This window comes from Onychostoma macrolepis, chromosome 16, assembly GCF_012432095.1.
Source record: "Onychostoma macrolepis isolate SWU-2019 chromosome 16, ASM1243209v1, whole genome shotgun sequence".
Classification (NCBI taxonomy): domain Eukaryota; kingdom Metazoa; phylum Chordata; class Actinopteri; order Cypriniformes; family Cyprinidae; genus Onychostoma; species Onychostoma macrolepis.
In genome coordinates this window covers 11,900,963-11,921,853 of record NC_081170.1, presented here as the reverse complement: position 1 = coordinate 11,921,853, position 20,891 = coordinate 11,900,963, and the positions used below count along the sequence as shown (strand labels likewise).

The following is a 20,891-nucleotide window of genomic DNA, read 5'->3' as shown; positions in this document are numbered from 1 at the left end:
ACTATTTATTTCTACAATCGTGCAGTCTGATTAAAATTAACACGTTCATTCTTTAAGTGAAATGAATTCAGAAGAATATGTATCCTCGCTTCAGATGTGCTCGTATCATGCTGTTTATCTTGTATGAAAGTGATATCAGTTGGAGGAGGTGTGCTAAACTTTTCAGACCTGATGAAAATGTTTTCACATACCATGCTTTAAATTATGTCTTTGACCCGGTCATATCTTAATTACAGCATTAAATTTTACTGCTTTTCCTCCTAGGCTGCTGACTGAAATTTATGCTTTGTTGAAGAGTTCAGTTTGTCTGTTGGAATATTTTCTCTGGCTGATGCTGGGATTTTCCATGCCTCGGGCGGGATGTAGCAGAACGAATGAGGGAAGCAGAAATGGCTACTGTAGATTTGTTGTCACCGTGAGCCAAATCTAGAAGTGCTTAGACAGCTCTTCTCTTCTGCTATCTGAAAAATGGCTTTACACTACACATATGTGACACATATATTCATACAGTAGTAATTTCGTTCTAGCAATAGTGGGCAGATGCCAGAAAAGCACTGAGTGAAAGCACTGAGTAGCATCTGGTGATCTGCTAGTCACATGCACACTGAGGCATGAATGGATTTAGATCTTCTGTATGAATAATAATACTGTCTATCTATTTAAAAAAGAAAAACGAATTATATGATATGCTGATCAATTAATCACATCTATCAATATATAAATGAATGTAAATATGCTGACCAAAATGTGCAGAACAGAACACACTGTATCCCATAATGCAATGTGCTTGTGCTTCCATTATTATTGTAACAAATGAACTGGAAATAATACCCACTGCAATTTTTTTTTTTTTTTTAATCTCCTTCTTAACTCATTATTTGATTGGACTGCAAAAACTTTACACAAAATGTGATATTTGATATACTGTAGGCACACTACCAGTCAAAACATTTGAATTTATTTATTTATTTTTATGCTCACCAAGGCTGCATTTATTTGATCAAAAATAGAGTAAAACAATTCCAAAACGTTTCCAGTGTCACATGATCCTTCAGAAATCATTCTAATAAACTGATTTCTTACTATTATTAATGTTGAGAACAGGTGTACTTTTGTGGAAACTGTGATGCACTACCATTTAACGGTCTCGGGTAATAAAAAAAGTTAATTAATGGTTTTATTCAGAAAAGATGTATTAAATTGATCAAAAGTGACAGTAAAGACATATATTTAAAAAGATTTCTATTTAAAATAAATGCTGTTCAATGAACTGATCTTTCTACTTATTCTATTCAAATCTGTTCATTCTGTTATTTCTATTCAAAGGATGCTGAATGTATCACAGTTTCCAGAAGAAAAAAAAAATATTAAGCAGAAAAATCTTTTGGATAATAATGAGAACGATTATTAACGATTGAGCACCAAATGAAAATGATTTCAACTTTGTTATTTTTAATTCTAATTTTTGATCAAATAAATGCAGCCATAGTGAGCATTAAGAGACTTCTTTCGATATTTAAAAGAAAAATGGTTATTCCTAACTTTCTACCGGTAGTATGAGATAACTAGACCCATTGCTGAAATAATTACAATGAGGTCATGTGACACCAATACACAATAATATTAGAACATGTAACGTTTATAGTTGCATGATTCGTGTTTCACATCAAAAAATAGGCAGTATACAGTGTATGCAGTGTAGTTTGCTAGTATTCCACTCCAAACAAAGCCAATTAGAGAGATAGCAAGTTTCAGTCTTTGCAGCTGTATGATTGTTGTAGAGAACGGATAAGCCTTCAGAAGATAATGAGACAGCTTGCTGTTATCCAAGAGACTCAAAGTGATGATGCAACGCTGCAGACTGGATTCCTCCGCTTGAGAGCTCAAAGGGGGATTTGATCGGATCAGATATGCCTTCCTCTGCCTCCTGCATCTCTGCCTGTTTCTTTCTAATCACCCTCTCTTATATCCTTACTTCCGCCTGTTTTCTTGTCAACTCCATACTTTGCTTTACGTCAAGCATTTAGGTCAAGCGCTTCCTTTTTCTGTTCCTGACTCTTGAATGAAAAGCGTCATTAGCCTTCCTTGTTTTTCTTCTTACTTCTCTTTATGCTAAAAATTTGTCACATATTAAAAGCCTCAAACATTTTCAGTTTGAACTTTGCACAAGAAAGCCCTAAAAAATGACTTCTTAGCTATGAATCAACGTGCCAATAATACACTTGCAACTGTTGATTTAATTAATGACCATCTGAGAGACTTTAATTTATGTTTGTACTGCAAAATGTTTCAACCATTGTAATCAGATCACAAAACCGTGTTTAACTGCTCCCCTAGAGTCAAGCTTCAGGAGGCACTCCTGCCTTTAATAAAACCCGCTTTATACATTAGTGCACTGATTCTAACTTTAGATCTGGAAGGTCCATTGAGAGGATGTTTGTCATCCAACATGTGAACTAATTCACCAGATACAGCTGCTGCAATGGCCAACTTATGAGTCATTAATTGAATCATGTGTGTAACATTGCTTGAAAGAAGTTCCCTTAACCTCAACTGCAAACCATAAGCCTTCTAAATAATCCTTTATTTTTGTATAAAGAACAAAAAAAGTCTGTGAGGTTAGTCACTAATGTAATTTTGACTACGAATGTAGAAAGACCTCATTGCGTTTTCATCACAAATCTTTCTTTCTGTCATAACATCAGGCCGAAAAATGGAGCAAGCTGTTAACAACGTATTATTTTCCTTCTTTTTCTTCATAGGAAGCACTGAGAGAATTTTCTGCTTCTGTGCTTAGTGGCCTTTTTTCTCCACTTGGGCTGATTTGGAAAACACCCTCAGCAAATTGACCGTGGAGGTGAGTCACAGGACCTCGTCTTTTGCAGACACTGACCTCCTGGGCCGCTGAAGGAGGTAGCACGATGTGTGAAAGTCCCTACGGACTACATTTCCCCTGGTCTACGGATGTGTTTAGAAAGTTACCCTGCCAACCGCCTCTCGCATGACATCAGCTACCTTGGGCCTCTCTCTAGTGACATCACCCCGTACCCCCGACCCTAAAGCCATTTATGGAGATTTTCCATCAGACCCCTGCTTCTTCTAGACTCAAAGAATCATGTGGTATCTATAAATCCTGTGCAAACCTGAAAGAACAGTGGAACTGAGTTCGGATGGGTCCCTGTCATCATTTATATTTACAACATGTTTTCTTTTCATTTTGTTATATCAAATTTTAGACGCAGTCATAAGCTCAGTGACTGGCTTAGAAGAGTACAGAGTATCATTTGTGATGAGAGGTAGCCTGCTGTTTAAGCTCATTTTGTTTCAACAGATCCAGTATCTTTGGGGATTTTGTAAGTTTATGCCCTACTCTCTGTTTTTGTACTTCCTAAAGGAGTTAACAACTCCTGTAAGCCTCTAAAAGCTGTTTACGATAAGTCTTTGCCAATCACCATGGAACCTCCAAAACTCTTATCCAAGCATCCAGGTATGAAGTGATGTCATAAAGTAAGCTTAGAGAAAAATGACAGAAAGACTTGAATTTGAATATTTTTGAGATAAAGTTTAGATGTGACATTCAATAAATAAATAAATAAATAATAATAAATATATATATATATATATATATATATAAAGATTTTGTTTCTGAATTTTTAGAGGTAAAATTAGCTGTACATATTCTTATTGTAAAATTACTGCAAAATTAAAAGGTTTTAGAACAAAGAGATCCAAATTTAAATCTAAATCCAAATTCAATATTCTGAATATTGTAATATTCAAGGATCTGTGTTCCAGAGGTTATCAGAATAGTTACTGAACACAATTAGGCGCCTAAAGTGAAATTAAAATGTCACATGTCTAGAATTTATTTATTTTTTTTAGCTCCAGAGGAAGCTACACTACCATTTAAAGGCTTGAGGTTGGAATTTTTGGTAACACTTTATTTCGATAGTCCACTTTAGACATTCTACTAACAGTAAGTAACTTTGCAACTACATGTCAACTAGCAGTCATTAGAGTATTAGTAGACTGTCTGCTTAATATCTTCTAACACTTTATTTTGATGGGTCCACAATATACAACATGCTAACTATCAGATACTTTGCAAGTATATGTCAACTTATTCTACTAACCCTAAACCTACCCTAATGAGAGTTAGTAGACATGTAGTTGCTAATTAATGAGAATTAATTGACATGTAGTTGACACTTAGTTACAAAGTTACTTATAGTTAGTAGAATGTCTAAACTGGACTATCGAAATAAAGTGTAACCGAATTTTTTATTTACTTATATCCTTTATATATTTCTTTGATGAAAATACAGTAAAAACAGTTAACAGTAAACAGTAAACAGTAAAATGAGACTTATTCCTGGGATGGCAAAGCTGAATTTTTAGCAGCCATTACTCCAGTCTTCGGTGTCACATGATCCTTCTAATATGCGATTTGGTGCTCAAGAAACATTTCTTATTATTACCAATGTTGAAGATAGTCATGCTGCTTAATATTTTTGTGGAAACCAATGTGTCAAAAAACACTTACATCTCTGTCACATTTGATCAATTTAATGCATCTTTGCTGAATAAAATATTAATTTCCTTCTTACTGACCCGGTTGTGTATTTAACCAAATGTGCGGTCCTGGGGAGGATGTGTGTCATAGTAATAGATGAGTGTGTTCACAGGGTCATAAACACAGGAGAGGAGTTGAAATGAGCTAATCAGATTATAACAATGAGCTAAGTATGTCTGTGGATGATCACTGTGTTCTCACAGGGCAAGTCTAGTCTCGAGGTGTTGCTATGATACAAGTGCACTTTTTAAATGATTGACCTCAGTGGTCAAAACCAACACATATTTTAAAGGCTAAGCACTGGTTCTCCTAGTGCAATACTTATATGCAGATAACTTCAACACATGCATTAGGGGTCTGCACTTATCCTCCATCTTCAAAATATGCTGGCATCAGCCCAGAGTAGGACAAAAAGCTTTTAGATTTTCTCTCACATCAGCAAAGAGCTAATGCGAAAAGCTGTGCCAGCAGATGTGTGAATGACAGTGAGACGTCTACGGACTACAGTATTGGTTGTTTATCAACAAAGTCTGATAAACTCTGCTGATCTCTCTGAACTAAACCTGATAAGAAGATCCAAAACTGGATTTGTAGTTTGCCAAAAACAAACGTGAACTGTTGCATTAAAAGCTGACACACACGTCAATAATAATTAACATCTACAAATGCAGTAATTTTTCGTCAAAATTACATTAATCAAAAAAAATTTTATGCTTCCCAATGCTGCATTTATTTAATCGAAATATAGTAAAAATAGTAATATTGTGACAATATTATTATTTATTATTATTATTATTATTATTATATATTTTAAAATGTAATTTATACCTGCTGTGGTAAAGCTGAATTTCTGCAGTTATTACTCCAGTCTTCAGTGTCACATGATCATTCAGAAATCATTCTAATATGCTGATTTGGTGTTCAAGTAACATTTCTTCTTATTATAAATATTAAAAACAGTTGGGGTATTTAATATATTTACATTTACATTTATGCATATAGCAGACGCTTTTATCCAAAGCGACTTACACTGCATTCAAGTTACAGTTTTTACATTTTATCAGCTCTTGCTTTCCCTGGGAATCGAACCCATGATCTTGGCGTTGCTAATATATTTGTGGAAGCCATGTTATTTCAACATTCTTTGAAGATGAATGAAGAGCAGCTTTTATATGAAATAGAAATTTTTCGTAACAATGGAAAAGTCTTTACAGTAACTTTTGATTTAATGCATCCTTGCTGAAAAACAAAACAAATGAAAAAACAACAACTTTTCAACAGTAGTTAAGATGTTTATTAAAAAATATAAATAAATATTTCCAGAAACGGCCTTGTGCAACATTCAAAACAAAATAATATACATGAGACTAGACTAGAGAAGTTGTTTTCAATGCCAGTTTAAAATATTTCACCTCAGTGCAACTCTCAAGCTGATTAATGCCTTTTAAGCTGATTAAGAAATAAGTGAAACTGGGTTTGTAGGTGGCAAAAATGCTTTGAATTTGGCAGCAGGAAAAGTGTAGGCTACGTAAGGGGATGTGGATGTTCTCACTAAAGGATTAATGGCCGATAGGTAGGGAAATGAGAGTAAGAGGGGATTTACACACTAACACACTTCTGCCTTTAACTATCTAGTTATAGAGTTCATTGTCTGTGTAGTCACAATGGCATGTCTTGTGAATTGCCAGAGTCTGAGCGTGATCCCAAGTTCCCTTTTTGAAGCAATTGATGTCTATGACTGCTTAGCACGACAGCATACTGCAAACGAGTGACGTTTAGTTAAAAGGCTGTAATTGCATAGACACACGTTGCATGTTAACGAACCGCAGTGTCTGGACTTGTTCAACACAGTTTGCAGCATGTGAGCTACATCAGACTAATTACCCTGAATGAAAGCCTGTTAAAGGAATAGTTTGCCCAAAAGTGAAAATGTACTCACCCTTGGGCCATCCAAGATGTAGATGAGTTTGTGTCTTCATCCGAACAGATTTGGAGAAATTTAGCATTACATCACTTGCTCACCAATGGATCCTCTGCAGTGAATGGGTGCCGTCAGAATGAGAGTCCAAACATCTGAAAGAAAACATCAAAATAATCCAGAAGTAAAAAGTTGTGTGTTTGTAATAAACAAATCCTTCATTAAGATGTCGTTAACTTCAACAAAGCATTGCTTCCGGTTAAAACACGAGTCCTCTTTCTATAACATTTATTTCTAAAGTGAAAAAGTTGTCTCGTCTGAAATCAGGAGAGAAATATGCACAGATCAAGCACCATTTACAAAATGAAAATAGTCTAAAACAGTTCTAAACAGATATTTTAATGTGAGAGAACAACAGGGGAAGGATTTTTTTCAATGTAGGTAGCATTATTATGTGAGTACATTTTCAGCAAATTAAAATTTTTGAGTGAACCGTCCCTTTAATATCCATCTGTTTGCATCTACAATGACAATCACACCTTTGTGGTTTCGACCAGGCATACTGTATACAAAGCACTAGTTCTGCCCCTGGCATGTGAGCGCCTTGAATCCTCAGCAAATATCACTTCCTTGAAAATGTTGCCACACAAACACGCTCAGAACTTTCCAACATAACCAAAAAAAGTTCTGCTGCTGAGATTTTATAAATACTCCCTTAACCAGAGGCTGGTGTGCATGCCGTGGCAATCCAGCCCAGCATCTTTGCGTTTTATTACAGGGGCTCTCTGTGCCTAAAAAAACTGAAGCACGGTGAAATCATTCATTTTCTGGTCTGATGTCATCTCAGACTCTCCATAATTGCCGGAGTCCGGCGTCTTGTGTCTATAATTGGTAGAGACACCGCAAACTCTCTGAGAAGACACTGTAGGTGGGTACTGGTAGATTCATTATTTTGTCGTAAAATTGAAGCGGGAGGTCATCAAAAGGAAAACCATTTTTCAAGTTTCTTCTTTTTCCTTCTCCTTTTTCCCTTGTGGTTTGAAAACCAGGCCTTCCAGGCAAGTTCTAGTTGTTGTCTGTCTGTTGCTGTTGAGAACCGGTCGCAGTTGCTGACTGATGTGGGGTGCTTGCAGAGGGTAATGATAGATCTGTTTCCCAGAAACCTGCTGTAATTTAGCACATTTTAAATGTATGTTGATAATTTTATATAATTTATGCAACCATAGAAGCCATACAGGTTATTTAGGGTGAAGGCATTGGAGGACAACAGGAAGTGCACACTTATAAAGGTAGTGAAGAGGAAGTGGTGAATATTTGTGTATATACAAGTTCATGAAATGTTGCTGGTGTTATATTGAGGGTGCATTTTGTGCACATTTTGATGGGAAAATGCCACAACATATTTTCTTAGTTATTTTAGGACAGATGTCATCTGAGGTCACACCATATGGAATGAGCTTTAGTTTAGCTTCTCAAAGATGCTTTGCGCATTTGAATAAATAACAATAAAACCTTGAGGCACCATGTCACAATGTTCCTACAGAAAGAGTGTGATGAAAAGTGTAGGAGGGTTCATAAAAATTCAATATCACACTCCCACAAGCTGCAAAATAAAGCCAAACAGAGCATTTTAAACGAATATTCAGGGTTATTTAAAACTGAATGTCTATGAAAGTTCTCTATACTACCACAGGACATATAAAAAGTTAATTCGTCAAAAGGAGATGTTAAATCTCTTTAACTGAATAGAAAAAAAGATGCAGTGGGAGTGAATAGGTAAGACTGACAGTCCTTAACATTCAACCAAGCATCTCGTTTTGTGTTCCACAGAAGAAATAAAGTCATGAGATGACATGAATAACATAATATAAATTATATATTAATTTCTGGAACTATTTCTTTAGTCATTCTTATCTGTTTTGAGTCCGCTGCACTGCTTTCCCCCACATTGGGACATTGATATTACATGACACAGTGCTGCCATCTGTTGCTCAACTCATGTAGCACCTGTCGAGTTTATTGTTTAGTAAATTAAATGCCCCAAACGATATTAATTTTTCATCCGCGGTCTGATGCTTTGACTTAATAACGGGGCAAGTGATAGGCTTGCAATGTCCAGACAAGTGACAGTTTCGAGCTACTCTGTAAACATTAAATAACATTCAGTAAACATACTTACAAGAACGCTAAAATAGCTGCGACACTTGTAACGTCTTTTTCATAAAGCGTTACCACAGTGTGTCCCGATTGGAAAATGATGCATAAAAGTGTCTAAGCGATTGAAAAAGCAGACACAAAATACAACAAGTTACAAAGTTCATAGTATGTCTGCTGCAAATGTCTTTCCTAAAAAACACTGAACTTTTATCGTCCCCTAGTAACGTTTATATTTAGGAGTTGTCATTAATCCAGATGGATTGATTGACAGCTCCGACTGTCTCGAAGGCCCCGCCCCCTCGGCTCAACTGACCGTGCAGAAGCAACTTATGCGTGGGAACAAAACTTCTTACATTTCGCTGAATTATTAAGATTAATGTGACATAACGTATTATAAACACATCACGTTTTCACTTAAAGCATATTAATGCGCACATAATGACGCGAGAGGAGGACCTGTTGCGGATTGCTAAAAAACTAGACAAGATGGTGTCTAGAAATAACATGGTGAGATCCTAATTTTGACGCAACGCTTCACGCTGTTTGTTTGTGCGAACTCTGTGCATGCTGCTTATGAATAACTCTTAAACTTTTTTTGCATGTGTATTTATGCTGTTTTAATAATGCTTAATTTGGATACAGGCGTGCACAAACGTTGTTTAATTTTGTTGGAAGTGTGTGAGAGACTGTAATGTGTGTGTAATAGGACTACAGAGACACATGTGACAACAGGTGTTGGCTGTGGATTGCGCAGATTTACTTTAGATTTATTCAGGGCAGCGACAAGAACGAGGACTAAAGTGTGATCAGTATAGACAGAGTTTTGTTGACATGTTTGTGTGCACGTTTTGTTTATATTTAAAAGCATGTATGTATTGGATTCCGCGTAGTAAATGGCACAAGGTCGTGTGTGTTTTTGCCGACATATCTTCACACGCACGGGCAGAGAATTTAAAGGGATAGTTAATTCAAAAATGAAAATGAAACTTCTGCAGTAATTCGCTCACCCTCATGTTGTTCCAGTATGACTTATGCCTGTGGAATACAAATGCAAAAATGCCTGAGATTTTGCAACAGTGACATTGAGTTATTGTAATGTAAAAATAAATAAAATACATTAAATAATATAAAGAACAAAATGAATACAGTTATTAGGTATTTAAATAATTGTTAAAATACTCATAATGATCTATCTCCCTGTCTGTATAGGATGGAGCTCTAGATCTTCTGAGAGAATTGAAAGATTTCAACATGACACTGAAGCTTCTTCAGGTATGTTTGCTGGATCAGTTGTATTGACATACTTTATTGATTCCTGTAGGGCAGGGATGTCAAACTCAGTTCCTGGAGGGCCGCAGCCCTGCAGAGTTTAGTTCCAACCTTGCTCCACCACACATACCGTGTAGTTTTCAAATAAGCCTGAAGGACTTGATTAGCTGGATCAGGTGTGTTTAATTAGGGTTGCATCTAAACTGTGCAGGGCTGTGGCCCTCCAGGAACTGAGTTTGACACCCCTGCTTTTGGGAATTATAGCTGCAAATCAAAGGTATCACAAACAGCCTTAAACACACGCAATGCAATCAATATGGACTGTTCAAAACAAAAAAAATCCTTGAGAAAGTAAGGAAGATTTGAATAATATAACAGCTAAGATACATCAGATAGATTTGTACATTTTGCTACATAAAGGCAGCTGCTCTTGTTAACATCACAGGTATCTTGTGCTTTTGTTTGTCTTTGAGAGTCAAGACTTACTTTGTTCCAGGATACAAGAATTGGCATGTCTGTCAACGGAATAAGAAAACATTGCACAGACGAGGATGTTGCCAACTTGGCAAAAATCCTTATCAAAAACTGGAAGAAGCTTTTAGGTAGGTGTAATGTTTTGAAGAAATAATATCGTTTTTTTATTTTATTTATTAAGTTTAAAAAGGTTCATTTATTATAGTCTGGCTTAAAATGTAATGTTTTAATGAATTTATGCCGTTATGTCTTCATCAGAATCTGCTCAAAACCAAAAGTCTGAGAGGTCAAATGAGGTGAAGAATGGCAATCATCCAAGCAAGCCATCAGGGTCACCCAACAGGACCTCTCCTGAGAGACAGTCCAGGTATGTTTGCTGATAACAGGGTAAAACATGGAGGTATTCCAGACACAGCTTTTGTAAAGTGTAATTGACCCTTCACAAAGAGCTCGATTGGCAAGTGATCTGGCCAATCATAACGCTGAATCTGCCATCTTGTCTGACAAACAAATCAGACAGGAGAGTAGATTAATGTTGGTGGACTTAAACTTGAAAAATTGTGTATATTGATGTCTTTCAGCGGTTGAAATAAAAAACGTTCTGATGTTCATTTCATGCTTAGGAAAAGTAAATAGTACCGATTGAACTGAGGCGCTACAGCGATCTGTCACGACGCATAAAAGAGCCTCAAAATAGTATTTATTGTTTGAATTTCTTTAAAATGACAAAATTTGAAAGCTGAGACTTTGTTTCATACTAGAAGTAACCTGCTCTGTCTTGACTGTCTGCGCGTTGTCAGTTTTATCTTTGCTCCGCAATGTATTTTTTACTGTTTTTGCGAAGGGTCAGTTGAAAGCTTTGGGAATCTCTTCCTATAAACATACCAGAGGGTGGTCTATTTTTTATACTAACATTGATTTATGCAAAAGGGGAAATAAGCAAAGACTTGTTGTTTGTGTTGTGAAGTATAACCTGTTTATCTTGTCAGTCCACAAAGGTCAACAACAGTATTTAAACCAGACTTAGACTCTAACAAGAAACTCGATGAAAAACACAGAAGAGAGAAACGTGATGCAGAGCTCAGGAACGAAAAACGAGAAAGTGAACAGAAAAAAGAGAAACAATCTATTAACAATAAAAAGGAACGAGAGAGGTGAGAAGCCCCTGTCCTGAAAAAAATCCCTTCTGCCCCTGCAAAACCTGCCATTAGATTGAGGAGTTTTATGTGCATTCTGTTTAGGAGAGATGTATTGAACAGTGATCATCTTCCCTCCCCAATGACGCATTCATCTCCGCCTCCCAAGTGTCCTCCGGTTGGGGAAGTGAAAAGAGAGAGGTTAGGGCTTGTGTATGCGGTTGAGGCATGTGACTGTGGTTAGGAGGAAGCACTTATACCACATAACAAAACATGCAGCCATTTCTGATGATCTAGAAAAAAATATTTTCATTAAATTTAACAACTGCATTTTTTTTGCACTTTTTCTGCAACTGTGTAGTTCTTCTGTTGGTAGAATATAAGAATTGGCTTTTCAATTCATGTCCAACAGGATGTTGAATTAAATTTAAATTAAACAGGAAGTGGAATTTTCTGAATAAAAAAAGATCAATGTAGTCACACAACAGAGGAATTTCTTTGGTTATATAGCAAAACAAAAATAATTGCATCATTAATTATTGACTAATGATGTCTGTTTTTTCACTGAATTGTTACATACATGTTTACATTAACTGATTAGACATTCTCTACAGTCCAAAAGTTTGGGGTGAGTATGATTTTTTTAATATTTTTGAATAAAGCCTCTTATGCTCTTATGTCTCGACTGTCACCTGATTAATTTAATGCATCCTTTCTGCATAAAACTATTAATTATTTTAAAGGGGTCATATGATGCAATTTCTATTTTTCCTTTTCATTAGTGTGTTATGTAGCTGTTTGTGCATGTATACGATCTGCAGAGTTACAAAGCTCAAAATCTTCCACAAAAGGATTTATTCTATCTAAAAGAAAAGGCTGATCCAGACCGGGCTAAAACGCCTCATTAAAACACGCCCCCACATGTCTACGTCACGATGTGGAAATATTTGCGTAATATTTCCACATGTGTGTTTCTGTGCGAAAGCAAAAGCACTTTATGTGGCCTTCCGAAAGTAGATGCAGTTAGGAATCATTAAGATTGCTTTCAACAGAATAGCACAACCCAGATGTTCGAATTTGTGCAACGCATTTTATGGACGACAGTTTCATGAACCTAGGAGAGTACAAGGCTGACTGTGTGCACAAAGGCTATTTCTAAAAAAAAAAGTATGTTTTGTTAATAGTTTAAGTATTTGCTATTGACTGTTCAAATGTGGAGTATCACGTCTTGTGTGTGTGGGTGTGTGTGTGTGCGCGTGTGCGTGTTTTTGTGACAAATGAGGACATAAATTTGTATAATGACAAGGGTATGACATAGGTATTACATGGAGAAGGTGACTTTTCAGGATATTACCCCACTTTTCAAAACGCTTATATTAAAATCTGAAATAGCACAGTTTCCTGTAAGGGGTAGGGTTGGTGTAGGGCAATAGCACATACAGTTTGTACAGTATAAAAACCATTACGCCTATGGGATGTCCCCACTTTTCACAAAAACATACAGGTGTGTGTATGAGAGAGAGACCGGGTCACACACATCACAGTGGAGTCAACTGTCTTAATCGCGGCTTGTGTGCAAATACATACGAGCATCATCACTGTGTCTGTCATGCGACTCAGGCTTGAACTGATGGTAAAACTAAGGACTTTTATTTTGAAAGATGAAGCTCGCGATTATGGACAGGGGTGTTACATTTCCAAGGAGTGCTTGTTTGAGAGAGGCGGGGCATAGAGAAACTACAATAATGTACAGTATTTGAAAAATAATGTGTTTTTTGAACATTAAAGCATGTCCGCATATTCTGTTACACCAAATACATAAAATAATGATCTTTAAAATAGCATCATGTGATCCCTTTAATAATAATTTAAAAAAATCTCACTGACCCCAAAGTTTGAAAAGTAGTGTATTTCTTTAAACCTATAGCTAAATACTTGAAACAACAAAACAATCACAAAATGTCTTGTCAATTTATTTAAAAATTACACTAGTACACATTAATTTCTATTTTCCTTAAATTCAAATCTGAATTGCAGTTCTGCATTGTGTTTGCTACATCAGTTCAAATTCAGGAATTAACTTAAAAAGTTGTTCTTAATGGTGCATGGTGAAATGATTTTTTTTTTTTGCTTTTGCCATGCTTTTGCTACCATGGTTGTCCAGTATAAAAGTGGAAACAGTAATGTAAGATGAATTTTCACTTTTGTTTAGGAAAGATGCTCCTGTTGATTTTTTCCCTCCTGCTTCGATCAATTTCCACCCTCCTCTAAGACGCTCATCAGTAGATGTAAAGAAAGAGAGGTCAGAGCGTTTTGTATACTTGGACATGTATTAGTTAAGAATGTGTCATTGAAGTGCAAAAAGTTTTATTTTCTAATGTAATCTGTTGGTTATATCGCATACTACCTAGAGTGGTAGTTGATACAGCAACAGAAACCTCAAAACAGTTTAAAAGATAAAAATTTGAATTATAAAATATCTCTATATATATGTGTATATATATATATATATATATATATATATATATATATATATATATATATATATTATTCAGGATTATAAAATATAATAATCACACATATATATATATATATATATATATATATATATATATATATATATATATATAATTCAGGATTATAAAATATAATAATCATATTAGCATTTAATCAAGTTTAAATGCTAAATTTGATGTTTGCATCTCTTGTACAGAAAAGACACTCAGGGTCATTTACAGTCTTCTCTACAGTCTCATCCGCATAAACGTCCCTCCATAGATGGAAAGAAAGAAAGGTTGGACACTGTGCTAGAAGTGCATGCAGTGTATGACAAGAAAACATCTACTTTTATATAAGGGATCTCCTTCATGTTGAATCTACAAGCTTGTTTTCATGCAGGAGAGATGCACCTCATCCTCTTTTTCCTCTTCATCATCACCTTCATCCTCCACTTCCTCCTCCTCCTCCTATTCCTATCCCTAAGCGTTCATCAGAGGTGAAGAAAGAAAGGTCAGGGGTCGAACTCGATAATATGTTCAGAATTTGTATTATGTATAATAATTATAGTAAATGTCTAACATAGGGAGTCACTTCCAAATATCTATCTTCACAGGAAAGATCCTCCTGAAACTTTACCTCCTCCTGCTCCTATCCTTTCTTCTCCTCTTCCTCCCAAACGTCCATCACTAGAAGAGCCCAAAGAAAGGTCTGAGCACCTTTCAGTTAAAGTTCATAAAGAGGGTTTGTGACTGAATAGAAAAGCACAATGTAATATATCATTATTGCTTTTGTTTTGGAAAATAGCAGTCGTTGCTCTAAATAATTCTGCATTCAATTGATGGGAAATTGTAAATTGTCATTTTTAGTTCATGACCTAGTATCACACATGCGCTTCAAGTTTCTCTTTGTAATGCCATATTTGAATTATATATATTTCTTGCCTAGGGCAAAAAAAGCACCTGATCCGAATGCCCCACTTCCTCCTTTACCTTTTCATCTACATCCTCCTCAGAAACGTGAGATGAAGAAAGAGAGGTCAGGGCTTGTCCTGCTAGTCCTTCAGTCGCATCATTTTAGCGTAACACTGTGTTCTAACCAAGCACAATGTTCCTTGTCTCATAAATAATCGGTGACTTTCTTTGCTTAGAAAAGAAACGGCTGAACCCAGTGCTCCTCTTCCTCCTGTTCCTCTCCATCTTCAGCCTCCTACACCTACTAAACGTCCCTCATTAGACACAAAGAAAGACAAAGAGAAAGAAAGGTTAGGGTCAGGCGAACTGAAAAGCATGCTGATATTAAAAGCTTTGTGCCTGTGTTTTTACTTAATTACTTCATCACCTGAAAAATAACTAAAGCTGTTTTAATATAGAAAAGACACATCAGACCCGAAGAGACAGACTTCTGAACACAATGAGAAAGATAGGTCAGAAGCATGATGAATACTAACCCTTGAACAAGATCATTGTTGAGTGAAATTAAACTTGAGGTTGCAGTATTTCGTCTTAACTAAACTGTTGATTTTATGAATTTAAAGAGATATTACCACCCAAAAATAAGGATTTTGATATAATTTACTCACCCTCATGTTGGTTCAAATCTGTATGACTTACTTTCTTGTGTGGAACACAAAGGAAAATCTTAAACATTGCATGGAAAAGAGTGACACTGCAATTCCAGTGAATAGAGACTGGAGCTTTCATGGTTTAAAAAGCATCTATAAAGTATCCTAAAAGTATTTCTTACAAGTTGTGTGCTACATTCAAAGAAACTCATACAGGTTTGGAATTTACATTTTTGAGTGAACTATCCTTTTCATTTCATTTGGGTAAGTCTTTGTGGGGATAATAATTGGTCATCATCCTGTAGCGCTGAGACAATGCTTCTTTTTCAGAAAAAACACAAGTGAAGGTAAACCACTCAAAAGGCCATCAATGAAGATCAAGATTGAGAGGTTCGAATAGAGGTTTTGCAACAGAATGAAGGCAGAGGGCAGCAGAAGTGCATGTGTTATTCTCATTTTGTCTTGGGTGTTTGAGGATGTGGCGATTTGCAATACTCATGGCTTCTTTGTGTTCATTAAATCTGTACAAATTGTCACCTTTATTCCTCATTCTGCTTTTGTTTCTAGAAAAGACTCCACAGATTCTAAAAAGCTCCATTCTAGAAAGCTCAGCCTGGATGGACGGAGAGACAGGTTTGCTCATGCATCACTCTTCATTAAAAATGCTGAAAAGATCTATGACGTTTTCAGGGCAAAGAAAATCAGGTGTTTGTGTTTTACACTTTTACTGCAGTAAGGACTCTACTGACTCCAAGTCAAGCCATCACCTTTTGAAAGGACAATCAAGTGAACCTAAATCGGAGAGGTAACCTGTTACAGCAGTGCAATAGTAAAGTATTTAAACTTACTGTTGTTTTTACAAAGGTAAATGCATGTTTGCCACAGAATATTTACTATACGCTCTCATGTCTTGTTTCTCCAGGAGAGATTCTACTAACTCAAGGTCTGGCAGCTCACCTCAAGCCAGGAAATCTAGTGAAAGGCAAGAACTATATTTACAGTAGCCTCATTTAGCTGTGACAAGCATGCCATATGGCTTCATTATACTTCAGGGAGTTCTCTACCAATGGTGGCATTGTGTTCTCATTCTCATCCTTTTGGATGGACTCAGATATACTTAAAATTCTGCCTGCTTCATGTCCCAGTTGTAGTACAACACAAAATCCATTCAAATAATAAATCGACAAATCACAAAAATAATGTTTCACAGATAGAAGTAATACATAATAATGTTGGGATGTACAATTTAAGTGTATTGTTTTTAGTCCTTGACTTTCACAGTACATATGCTATGTTTAAATGATATGAAATTTAACTCTCATATTGTCTTCTAGTAATTTAAACTCGGAGAGGATTTTCTTTTCCCCCAAAAATGCTTGTTAGAGTTATTGCATTGGACTAAAACTTAATAACTTTGCATACACAGGGAATAATTTCCTCCCCAAAGCAAATAATTTTTGTACTTTTTGGGGGGATTTTTTTTTCTTTATCTTGTTGCACTTGCAGTGTTCCTGGTCAAAAATAACTGGCCTACAAAAAATTACACAAATTTCTCATTATGCTATATTAATGAGGCGCATAAACTCAGATTAATGATCATTTCCAAAAAGAAATACAAAACCTGTGCTAATATAATAAAAAGTTGACAGAAAGATTAAATCCAAAATTTAGTGCTTTACAGTCAAGTTTTAAAAGGCTGGTCATTTTTTATATTAGGTAAAGGATTTTCAGCACAGCACAAGGGTTAAAGCTGGAATAAACTTTTAAAATCTGAGTGGATTTGAAAACACTAAGCATCATACAGATGCCGCATTTGTAAAAGGTTACAGAGAAAAACTCGACATCATACACCAAACAACGTAGGATCAGGGATCAAGTCATTCTGGAGACAACAAAACCATGCAGAAACATGTGCCTTGTTGCTAGGAGATGCATGACAAATCAAAAAAAAAAAAAAATGTATACTAAAATCTGCTCAAAATATCAAATATGTTTGATTATACGCCAACTGGATGGAAGCATTGTCTGAAGCTAAAAAAAATAAGAGTATGTGTCCATCATACATGATGCGATTTTGTGGTCTGTCACACCTTCTGAGTTCACACCTCCAGGCTGTAAATCGTGGCATAAATCTGCGCAAAATTAATCCAGCTATAAGTTTAAACGAAATAGAATTATCAGTTCCTGCTTTGGTTTAACTGAAAGTCCAATTGTCACATGGACATTAGAGAACTAAAGACTCCTTCCTGGTTTCCCCATACAGCAAGAGTAAACCAGAGACCCCAAAGACGCCCACAACACCCACAAGCCCCCTCTCCCCGTCGTTTAGCTCCGGTGTGGGTCCTTTATGTCCTCGTCTGCAAACTGGGGATCCCATCAGAGACAAATGCATCGAAATGCTGACCGCTGCGCTACATACAGATGGTACGCAAAAACAAACAATGATGAAAACGTGACACCCACACAGACATGCTGACATATATTGTTTTAATGCTCATTATTTTGCAGGTGATACTCACAATATGCTTTTCCTCTTAGATGACTACAAAGACTATGGGGCAAACTGTGAGGGCATGGCGGCAGAAATTGAGGATCATATCCTTAGAAAGTCAAACTAAGTGCAGAATCTTCTTGAAAATATTGTTTAATGTTTGCAAGTTGATCTCCTTAACTGTGTTCTTCTGGCTACATATCTACCAAGAGATAAAAGCCACAGATATGAAATACAAGAACAGAGTTCGCAGCCGCATAAGTAACCTCAAAGATCCCAAAAATCCCAATCTGCGTAAAAATGTCTTGGCTGGAGCCATCGAGTTGAGCCGCATCGCCATCATGACTGCTGAGGTGGATTGCACATTTTGGACCTCTTAAATAATTGAATTTGTTTTGTAAAAAAAAATATATAAATAAAATAATAAATATGAATTACAGGCTAAAATGTGTTGTTCAGCAAAAAGTCAGTAAAAAACGAATCAGTAAATCTAAGTTTGTCTTTAAATCAATATTTATGTCTTATTTTCCAGTAAAAATATAAAGTGCTAAAATATAATAATAATATAATTTGGTAAGAATTGTTTTCAAAGAATTTACACTACTTTTTTTGTTTGAAAAATACAGTTTTCTGTGTCACATGATCTTTCAGAAATTATTCAAATATGCTGATTTGATGCTCAAGAAACATTTGAAAATTTTAGAAACACCTTTTATAAATTGAATGCAACCTTGATAATTCAAATGATTAATTTTACCAGACCTCAAATTTTTTAACAGCAGTGTATTTTCAAATTAAGTTAATTATTCTTACCATATTTGCCCAAACTAATGATATATTTATGCTTAAAACAAAAAAACAGATTATAAGAAATTTTGTGTTTAAAGTGCATTTGCAAAAGTTAGCCTTTGAAATAAGGTGTTGACAAATAGATGATATATCTGAAACTAATGCATAACGTACTGTTTATAAATAAACACTGTGTTCCTGCTGTTGTAGGAGATGGCTAGTGATGAACTGAAACAGTTGAGAAACGTGTTGACCCAGGAGGCCATTCGAGAACATCAGATGGCAAAGACTGGAGGAACCACCACTGACCTGCTGCAGTGTGGCAAGTGCAGGAAGAAAAACTGCACCTACAACCAGGTACATCAATGAAACTTATCTTACGATTATTAGCTCCAGATATTTATAATGCATAAGAGCCTAGTAGAGTGCCATAGTCATAGTCTGAGCAATGCACTCATAAAAAGGTCTTTCAGGTTGTCCCTTTTGGAGAACCTTTGAAACTGAGTCCTCTTGAGCCGATTTTACAAAGAACCCTTGAGCCAAAAACATTCTTATAAAAAAAGTTAATTTGTCACAAGACCTGTATCTTATTGAAGGGAAATGAAATGTGCCTATGAACTAATTCCAGTTTCCATTTTTGCCTGTCATTATTTCATTTGTTGGGAAAACAAATATACTCATTAATGTTTTGTACATTTAACAGGTGCAAACCCGCAGTGCTGATGAACCAATGACCACCTTTGTGTTATGCAATGAATGTGGTAACCGCTGGAAGGTCAGAAAAATATGTTTTGGCTCATATATTTACTATGTATTTCTAAACAAACCATTGTGCAGTAGAACAATGTAAGTAACACAAGTGTCTTTTAATATGTTTTTTTTTCTAGTTCTGCTAACCTGAAGCCAGAACTCCAAGAACAAAGACCATGTAGGATTCCTCATCTTTTTATTTTTTAATTTGGAAGAGAATGTAATATAATGGTTTATTCTACCAGAAAATGGCCCCGAATTTATAATATGTAAATTAAATCTTCAATTTTTACAGAGGTACACAACATAGCAAAGCGTGTGTTCTGTTTATTCATAATTGAAGTGAAAATTAATTACCTAGGAAATGTAAATCTGTTTAAATTGTACGCTTTTATACTGTTTTATGAAATGCCAGAATTATTATTTTTTTAACTTGATTAATTGGTTTATTATGCAGAATCATATTGGGGTCAGATGTTAAAAATTAAAATGGAAATTCAAATTTGAAAATTTAACATGTAATTTATTGAGAGAATCCTAATCTATTTCAGATGTAGCAGCTATATAGTACAACTAGGGGTGTGCAATATATCGTCTGCGATAATATCGCAATTGTTGTTTAAACGATGTGCGATTTGACATTGAGTATTTTGCAAAAACCATTCAAAACACACCTACAGAGTGCACGCATTCATTACGTGAAGTCTAGACTAGTGTGCGTGTGTAGAGTGTTCTTTCACTGCACTTTCACTACATTTAGAATGATCACAAAATTAAAGACATGGGGGCAGAAAATGTATATTGGTTATTTTGTACCACTTCATATAGCCTAGTTAATCAATTTCACACAAAAAATAACGCTCCAAAAATTACCATGATTACAAATGTGATATTGATTTTTTTGTAACAGTTCAGTACACAAGAGGTTAGTGAGAGACTATAGTTTAAGACACCATATTTCCTGTTTTTGCTTTATTTCAACAACAAAAATCACTCCAAACACAGCCACAGCACTGTTTTGCGTCTCTGAGCAACATGAGGGCGTTTCGTTCCTGCATGAATCAACCGTTTGAATGATTCGGTTCAATCGCAATGACTCTCTTATTAACGGTGACTTGCTGCCACCTGCTGGTGATTTTAATTTCACATTCAAAGTATCTTTTATTATTTAAATAATTTCAAATAGCAGTATTTAAAGGGTTAGTTCACCCCAAAATGAAAATTATTTCATTAATTACTCACCCTCTTGTCGTTCCAAACCCGTAAGACCTTCG

The 20,891-nt window shown here is 35.6% G+C and overlaps 1 protein-coding gene across 20 annotated transcripts; it reads left to right on the top strand.

The window, feature by feature from the left end:
* The first annotated feature begins 8,933 nt into the window (after positions 1 to 8,933).
* Positions 8,934 to 20,891, top strand: tcea3 (transcription elongation factor A (SII), 3). 20 transcript variants are annotated; one of them, XM_058747551.1, is made up of 23 exons: positions 8,934 to 9,155; positions 9,858 to 9,920; positions 10,414 to 10,519; positions 10,650 to 10,758; positions 11,381 to 11,545; positions 11,633 to 11,728; positions 13,740 to 13,829; positions 14,241 to 14,321; positions 14,426 to 14,536; positions 14,640 to 14,732; positions 14,972 to 15,061; positions 15,174 to 15,287; positions 15,396 to 15,449; positions 15,918 to 15,977; positions 16,155 to 16,220; positions 16,321 to 16,392; positions 16,510 to 16,569; positions 17,851 to 18,011; positions 18,126 to 18,187; positions 18,282 to 18,431; positions 19,078 to 19,224; positions 19,571 to 19,642; positions 19,755 to 20,891. In XM_058747551.1, exons 1-23 carry the CDS (start codon positions 9,087 to 9,089, stop codon positions 19,761 to 19,763), a joined length of 2,100 nt encoding a protein of 699 aa, XP_058603534.1. In that variant the 5' UTR covers positions 8,934 to 9,086; the 3' UTR covers positions 19,764 to 20,891. The 20 variants fall into 20 exon arrangements, with proteins under 20 accessions (XP_058603534.1, XP_058603535.1, XP_058603540.1 ...); XM_058747552.1 differs by lacking the exon at positions 15,396 to 15,449; XM_058747557.1 differs by lacking the exons at positions 11,381 to 11,545; positions 11,633 to 11,728.

Coding starts and splice junctions, on each gene's coding strand:
- tcea3 (XM_058747551.1), top strand. CDS start 9,087: ATGACGCGAGAGGAGGACCTGTTGCGGATTGCTAAAAAACTAGACAAG. Junction 9,156..9,857: donor TGGTGTCTAGAAATAACATG/GTGAGATCCTAA, acceptor CTGTCTGTATAG/GATGGAGCTCTAGATCTTCT. Junction 16,221..16,320: donor CTGGATGGACGGAGAGACAG/GTTTGCTCATGC, acceptor CTTTTACTGCAG/TAAGGACTCTACTGACTCCA.